This window comes from Lathyrus oleraceus, chromosome 4, assembly GCF_024323335.1.
Source record: "Lathyrus oleraceus cultivar Zhongwan6 chromosome 4, CAAS_Psat_ZW6_1.0, whole genome shotgun sequence".
Taxonomy (NCBI): Eukaryota; Viridiplantae; Streptophyta; class Magnoliopsida; order Fabales; family Fabaceae; genus Lathyrus; species Lathyrus oleraceus.
Genome location: NC_066582.1, coordinates 323,663,991 through 323,672,391, shown reverse-complemented (window position 1 = coordinate 323,672,391; position 8,401 = coordinate 323,663,991). Strand labels below are relative to the sequence as shown.

The 8,401-nt window shown below is 37.1% G+C and overlaps 1 protein-coding gene across 2 annotated transcripts; it reads left to right on the top strand.

Annotated features, from left to right (window-relative positions):
• The first annotated feature begins 3,047 nt into the window (after positions 1-3,047).
• On the top strand, positions 3,048-8,078 carry LOC127075319 (uncharacterized). 2 transcript variants are annotated; one of them, XM_051016805.1, is made up of 4 exons: positions 3,048-5,377; positions 5,497-5,688; positions 6,024-6,582; positions 7,655-8,078. In XM_051016805.1, exons 1-4 carry the CDS (start codon positions 3,216-3,218, stop codon positions 7,712-7,714), a joined length of 2,973 nt encoding a protein of 990 aa, XP_050872762.1. In that variant the 5' UTR covers positions 3,048-3,215; the 3' UTR covers positions 7,715-8,078. The 2 variants fall into 2 exon arrangements, with proteins under 2 accessions (XP_050872762.1, XP_050872763.1); XM_051016806.1 differs by having other exon boundaries at positions 7,525-8,078.
• The last annotated feature ends 323 nt before the right edge of the window (positions 8,079-8,401 follow it).

Genomic DNA, 8,401 nt, shown 5'->3' with positions numbered 1-8,401 from the left:
TGACAATGTTCATCATATGTTTGTCGGTCATGAACAATCTGGGTACAACGATATAGATTTATATATATTACCACCACAATAACAAGTGTCTCAGTTCATTGATCAGTCATAAGTGTTTTATGAAATTGATGACGACGAATAAGCTGAAGTCAATGTTGTTGATGAGGAAGAAGAAAAAGTCGAGTTATTGGTTGATTCAAAGGTGAATGATGAAGAAGAAGAGGAGCCATTACCAGCTAGTAATGTATATTGTCCATCTCAACACATTACAAGCTTGAATTTGGGTGCCAATGAACCTCCATCAGATATATTTTACAATCCTTATGTGCAAATTCAAGGACCATTAAAAGAAGGAGACACATTTCGTACAAAAGAAGATTGTGTAAAAGCCATTAAAAAGTGTCACATGGAACTATCAGTTGATTACAAAGTTGATCAAAATAATGCAATAAGGTATAAGATTTATTGTCGAAATGAGCACTGCCTTTTCTGGTTGTCAGCTTCTTACCGGAAGAGGAGTGATTCTTAGGAGATTGGATTCATGGGTCCAGTTCACACATGCATGCTCACGAATCCAATGCAAGACTATCACAAACTTAGCTCTCAGTTAATATGCGATGAAATTTTGTCTGTCATTAGCGACAATCCATCGTTAAAGGTGAGTACGATAATCTTACATATTGTAACACAATACAACTATACTTCATCATACAGGAAGGCTTGGATAGCTAGGACAAAGGCAGTTGAAAAAGTGTATGGCAATTGGGAGGAGTCTTACAAACAACTTCCAAAATACTTGGTGGCTCTTAAACAATATGCTCCAGGGACTATTGTCAAGTTGGAAACATTACCGACGTATACCCCATACGGGACTTGTGCTGTTGGAAATGGAATATTCCACCGTCTCTTCTGGACGTATCAACCATGCATCAAAGGTTTTGCTTTATGGAAACCTATTATACAAATTGATGGTACATGATTGTACAGGAAATATAAAGGAATGTTACTGATGGCAGTGGCACAAGATGGCAACAACAATATTTTTCCAATCGCCTTTGCCCTAGTTGAAGGGGAGACCGCTGAGGGATGAAGTTTTTTCCTAAAAAGTATTTGATTGCACATTGCTCCTCAACCTAACTTATGTTTAATCTTTGACCGAAACCTTTCAATAGCGAGTGCCTACAAAAATATTGATAATGGCTGGCAGGATCCTCGTCGATGCATGTCTACTACATTAGACATATCGCTCAAAATTTTATGCGAGAGATCAAAGATAAAACATTGTGGAAGAAGGTTGTCAACGCAGGTTATGCATTAACAAAACCTTCTTTCAAACACTACCGCGAAGATATTAGATTGTCTAATGCAGCAATACGATGAATCAATAATATTCTATTGGAGAAGTGGACTAGGGCATACGACAACAGTCAAAGTTAGGGCCACATGACAATAAATCTTGTGGAATCAATGAACTCTATCTTCAAAAGCATCTAAAACCTACCTATAACCGCTTTAGTGCAAGCAACATATTTCAGGCTAGGGGTGCTGTTTGAGACCAAACGTTCCAAATGGAGTTCAATGTTACAATCTGGGCAGTTGTTCAGTGATGCTTCAATGAAATTCATTAGACACGAGGTTGCCAAAGCTAACACACACGTGGTCACAGTGTTTGACCGTACTAAAGGTTGGTACAATGTTGTTGAGTCCATGGATCACAATGAAGGCATGCTGATGGGACAATATAGAGTGGAACTAAATAGAGGTTGGTGCGACTGCGGAAAGTTCCAAGCCTTTCGTATGCCCTGCTCCCATGTCATTGTGGAATGTTCAAAGGTTAGAAGGATCCATCCTACTTCCTATCCGATGTTTACAAAGTCATAAACCTATTCAATGTTTACAAAATTAGCTTTTCAGTTGTTGCAAAAGAGGATTACTGGCCTGAATATCAAGGGGACATTCTCTGACACAATGAAGTTATGTGGAGAAAGAAAAAGGGCTGCCAAAACAGCAGCCGTATTCGAACCGAAATTGATACGGCGAACAAAATGGTTCGATTATGTAGTTCATGTCGCCAGCCCGATCACAATCGTACTAACTGTCCCAGTGTTAGAACAAGCACAACAAGATAAATTTACATGTATCTCTTTTGCTTTAATTAAAAACAATATTTATTTCATATGATAACTTTGTGAGGAAATACCATCACAAACAAATACAACACATTCAACACACAAGCAACACATAAATAACAACACAATAGACTACAACAAATAAAATACCATTACTATAACTAAGCGATTACAACCATCAAAACAATTTTGAACATATTATACATCATCCTATGAACGTCTCTGTCAGTCTTAATATCCACCCATACACGCACTTCTCCATTTTGGTTGAACGTAGACTCAAGCCATTGAATTCTTCTAATCCTTTCACCATGTGTAATTTATCCATCTAACCAACGGTTCAACATCCGATTAAGACGTTCAAATGATTCTATATTCCAAAGTCTAATCTTTATTGGATGCTACACTACTGAAAAGATTAAATCGATATTTCTTTTCTGAATGTATTCAGACATGGTTAAAGAACAAAAATTGAAGGAGATTGAAGTAGAATGAGAGAAAATGGGGTTGAAGGGTAAAAAGTCGTCAACAAAAAAATATGGGAGATGCACATGTTATTTATAGATGAACCATGAAATGCATGCGACAATGCCCTATGTGCCACACACACATGACAAACACACATGCATGCACCAGATGCATGGACACACACACTAAACCACACATGCATGCGCCAAGAAACATGACACCTAAGTGCAATGCCATTGAGAGCATGCGTCAACTCCAATGACGTCTCCTTTGGATCTTAATTGGATCGCCAGCTCAACTGGCGCATCAATTAAAAAAGTGGTTATTTTGATATATTTTTTAAAATTTTAATTGAGAATATTTGTTATTTTAAAAAAAAATTCCAAAGCTATGTCTCAAAAGTTCAAAAATTATAAAAAAACTCCATATTGGTCAAAATTAACGGACGGACGACACTAGGCGGCAAGGGGTAAAAAATTGGAGAGAATAAATTTTGGCGGGAGTTTAGTGCAGGGATCGTCTTCCTCGCCCCCATCATCAAATGAAAATGAGACAATAAACAACAACCCATGTTCACCCTCACCCTCACTCTTATTACCGTCAATCTTTCTTCAATCAATGTCTTCTTCAAACTCAGATCCAATCACATGTTACTCCCACACTCACCGTATCGTTCTCCTCATAGATCTCGACCCACTCCTCCAAAACAACCACCACCATTACATCAAAACCATTCTCTCCACTTCCAAAACCCTATTTTCTTTTCCTCCCCTTTCTTCCTCTCTTTTCGCCTTCAAATTCTTCTTCTCTTCCCTTCCACCCCACATCTCCTTCTCCAAACTCCACCCTTTTCTCCCCAAACACTCTTTCTCCTTCGATCACCCTTCGTCATCTTTCAATCTCCTCTCTCAAATTCTCTCTTCACTCCCCAATTTCCCTCTACCGTATCACCCCAAAGCTTCACATCTCATCGACTCCATCACACAGCTTCTCCATGATTACCCCTGGGAGCCTGATTCCGACGCAGCAACACTTCTCGTTCCTCCTAATTTAATTCTATTGTTCACTCCTTTGTTCAATTCATTCAAGTCACTCGCGGGATTTCTTGAATCGAACGAGGAATTGTTGCGAATTGAGAGCTCATTCTGTGACAAATTTTTAGGGTTTTTCGGGAATGTGAGCCGCAGGTTTGGGTCTAGAGGTGTTCATTGTAGTTGGATTGGTGTTGATAGTAATAGATTGAATGAGAGTGGTGAGGATGAGGTTGGAGTGATACGCGGGCTGTTTGAGATTGGGGCTAGGAAATTAGGTTGGGGTTTTTGTTCTTTGGATTCAATTTTGCTTGGTTCTGCTCTTGTTCCTTTTGGTTTGATTTATCCCAAAATTGGGGTTTCGTGGTTTTCTGTTCGTTGTTGTTCTAGGGAGGTTAAGGTTCAATTGAATCTTAGGATTTTGGATGTTAATGGGAGTCCAATTGATTACAATTGTTGTGATCTTGAAGTTTTGGATTTTAGGGTTTTGGGTAGAGGGGAAGATGTGAATTTGCAAGGTGGTGGTGGTATTGGGAGAAGGAAGGAGAGGCTGTGGAATGTGTGTTCGGATGGGATGCCGAAATTGAAAGTTATGGCCGTGCGCAAGTGTGGCGCGTTTGTTAAATTGAATGACTGCCTCTCTGATTCGGTTCTGGTGCGCGAGGTTTTAGGGGAATCTAAGAAAGGGGATTCAGGTGAGTTCTTCGCTGATAGGGTTCTTGAACTGCTTGCAAGTGAATTTGGCTGTCAGGGGCGGCGGAAATCTATTCCTGTTTGGGAGATCTTGTTGTGTTATCTTTATAAAGAAGATTGCTGGGCTTTGGTGTCGGTTGACAGTGGCAAAGGTGGTGGTTCTTGTGTTGGTATTCTTAGACCTTTTACGGTTTCTTCAGCTCTTTTATCTATTGTGGAGGATCTACAATTGGCTTCTGATTTTGGTGCAGCAAATATGGATTCTTCTATCAGGACAGGTATTAGCGAATCGGATCGCAAATTTGACAAGAACAAGGGTATGTTGGATTCTCAGGTCAAGAGTGCTGTGGGAATTAAGGGTAAGCAGAAAAAGAAGATGACAGATTTAAATGTACTTCAAAACCTCACGTGGAGCTCTTTTTGTGATTTAGTGTATGATCAATTTGAGATGGATCTGCATGAGGTTTATTATGCAATGGAATGTAACAAGTCAAAGAAGTTGAAGTTTTTGAAATGCTGGATGAAACAGGTGAAGAAATCTAGTTGTTGTGATCTGATGTTAGAAAATCCCAAGCCAAATCGGATAATTGCAGAAGGCTCTGACAGTAAATTGAATGAGTTACCTCAAAATGGTGAACAGTCAATATCACTGGTGGTTGTGTCAAATGAAATTAATGCTGAGGTTGCTATGAAACAGGATGATGCTGTGCTTAATTGTGAGTCTGAAACATCTGAAGCATTTTTAAGTAATCTTTCCAGCAGAATTCAACAAGGAGTTGAATCTAATACCATAGACCTCCTAGCTTTGTCAGAGCGACTCGTGAATTCATCTATATACTGGTTATGTAAGAAGGTTGATAGGGAAACAATTCCTCAGATAGATTCTCATATGAATGATAATAAGGCACGTGGTAGTGTAATTGCGTCTGAACTGATAAAACTACTGTTGAAGGATCCCAAGGAGATAGCTGCAAAGCATAAAAGCAGAAATTTGTTCTCTCAGTTATCTGATGCAGCAGGACCGGCTACAATAATCACAGAACATGCAGTTAGAGAGTATCCTTTTATTTAGTTTTCTGTAATTTATATTTATGATGCATATTTTGTTTTCTAGTTCTAATCAGTTGTATAATTTGTGAAATTTAGTATCATGTTTTTCCTTAAGTGAGAATCAGATATGAACTACAGATTTTATTTCGAATGGAAATTTTACAATCAGAGGTTGGGTGTGGAATCGAAGATTCAAGTAAACAGAAGTTTGTCAAACAAATATGTCTACTCTTAGAGAACATTCAGTGCCACATGGAAGGGGGGTTCTTTGGTGACTGGAACCTTGAAAATTATGTGGCAAAGATCATAAAAAGCAGGTAAACACTTTTATAACTTGATTGAGATGTTTTATATGTTGACTGATACTTTCTCTGAAAATTTATATCATGCTTTAGCATGAACTGTGGAGATTTAGGGAATTCTTAGATTCTGTTTAGAGAGCAGTCAATAACTCAATTTATTTTCATTTTGCTACAATTATGCCAATATATGACATTTTTGGTGCTTGCTTCTTTTTTTACCATGTACTAGAGTTTGTATGAGGTTCTTTGTTTGATTCACTTTTTCCCATGGAAACAATGAACTTTAGTTGATAGCTGCATAAATAAAGAAAGCATGCACGCTTATGTTTGATAAACCTGCCGAATTTCAGGTATTCTCACACCCTTGAAGACACTGTTCATAAAATCTACAGCAAAATGGATCTGCTTCTGTTTTCAAATCAGGATGAAGCCCCGGATTTTTTATTTAATAGTGAGGACAGCAGCAAATCGTTGAATCTAGAAGTATACGGGGATGAGATGGGGGAAAATGATGTTATTAATGGACCCTTTTCAGCAGAAAACGAGGCTTTTCATTTGCAGAAGAATGTCAAAAGAAAATCCCAAAGGAATATAGATGGGGGTTGTGATAAAAAGCTATTTGAAGCTGTGGAGAGGAGAGAGAGGGCACACAGATTTTCATACATAAAAAGTCGAATGCCTGCTTTGCGAGTTTGGGCCCCAAAGCAGAAGTGTATGAAATCCAAGACAGATCACCTTTTTAAGATTCCAAAAAGGAAAGACCGGTCAAGGGTATGTTATGATACTGTATGTGAGACGCCAATGACAAAAAACACGCGGTCAAGCCCACAGTCAATTAGTTCAGATGATAACAGATACATGGCTGATGGGAGTCAAGTAGGTGGTTCAGTTGCTAAGGCATTATTTCAGGTATGATCTTTGATGTGATTAAACTGTACCTGTCTTTGACTTACAGAGAAGTTGTACATGCTAACTTGAAGAGCGAATTGAGGCAAATTCTGAATACTAGATATGACCTAACTTAAGATAGGTGTTTCTGATTGTCAGTATTCGACCACTAATGGTGGAATGTTGTTTTTTAGACTCTGGGTTCAAATTGGTTTCCCAGTATTTATTTACATACATCTTAGCTGATTCATTACATTATAATACTAAATAAAACATTTTCTCAATTTGATGCATTTGTATAATTGAAGTTTCTATTCTAATAGCTACTGAACCCCCTTTTTCTGCATCCTTGTCATACATCTATGTAGGGTAAGCTGCACAACTTGCAAACTATATCTAGAAATATATTTATATTTTACTTTATTCCAATCTGAACGTCCTGCCTCTCTTTAACGTGTTTTATTTATCTATTTCCCAATCATTTATTCTATAGTTAAGTATCGGTTTCCTAGCACTTTTTCTCGGATGAAAATATGATTCCCAGCAGTATCAACTGAAATTTCTAATTGAAAATGAGCCAAGTCTGATATTTCTTTTTGGATAAGTTGAAAAGTGGATTTTGTGCTGCATAATGTTGATGCTTAAAGTCTCCTTAATGATTATCAGTTGTGTAGTTATTATTGGTTAATTTTATCAAAGAGTTGTTTAATGGGAAATGCTAACGAGTGCCCATGGCCCTTGTTTAATTACTCTTGAACCTTATCAACTGCGCGGTTAATTTCTCTTTCTAATTAAACCTACTACAGTTCCACACATTTGATATTACTTATTATTATTATTATTTTTTAAAAGGATTTGATATTCCTTTCCTTTTATATTTCTTATTATTATTTTTAAATCTATGTAAGATTAATTCATTATTTATCTTATTCACCTAAAACCATTATCCTATATTCTTCACAGGAGGGTTTTGCCCTGTAGTATGTAATTTGCTTAGTTGACACTTTGCAGCTAAGACAATGAAGTGTTCTACATATATGTTCTTTTTAATGCTCAAGACATGGCACATCAATGACATTAAATTAGATCCCAGGTACAGGAAATTAAGGCCATAAACATTGCCTCACTTATGATACTAGAATTCAAGAGGTAACAAGTTCTTGAGTGTCAAGATAAGAGTTAATAAGACTAGAGCCAGTGCCTCATCTGGAAATGAAGATTCATCTTTTTTTCTTGTCCAACTTTCTACCCTCTTCTTCAATCAGTTTCAATTTTATTTTGCCTTTTTGGTCAGTTTTCAAGGCACATTTGCTTAGTTGCTTTGGTATATGATGGTTAAAAAAGCGGTTTATTGGACTGTTACTGTAATTTACTTTTAAATATAAGGTGAAATAAGCTTGCTTTTGGCTATTGGTTTATGATTTTATCCTAGAACTAGAAAAACAACTTCATTGACATTGTATTCTTCTAGGTATCCAAATAAGGAATTTTTAATAGATTGTTTTGCCCCACAGGTATTTTACAATTGTATATTACTCCATCTCAGTCGTGTTTATGAATTTTAAGCTTTGTGTTGTTCACAATCTGTTATTGCTTTCTGTTATCTTCTGCCAAGCGTATTACTGCTGTAGATCTGAATATTCAGTTATGTCAGCATCTTTGTCAAGTTTGTAAAATTTCAATAAAGAATTGATTTCCAAAAGACATGATTAGGTTGTTTTCTCTGGAAATTTCTCGTGTTACGCGTGTCAGGCTCACATTATATATGCTAGAGTCACTTGAGTCATCCTTAAATTGTAATATCTACACAAGATGGGTGAATGTGTAAGATAGCCGTCAA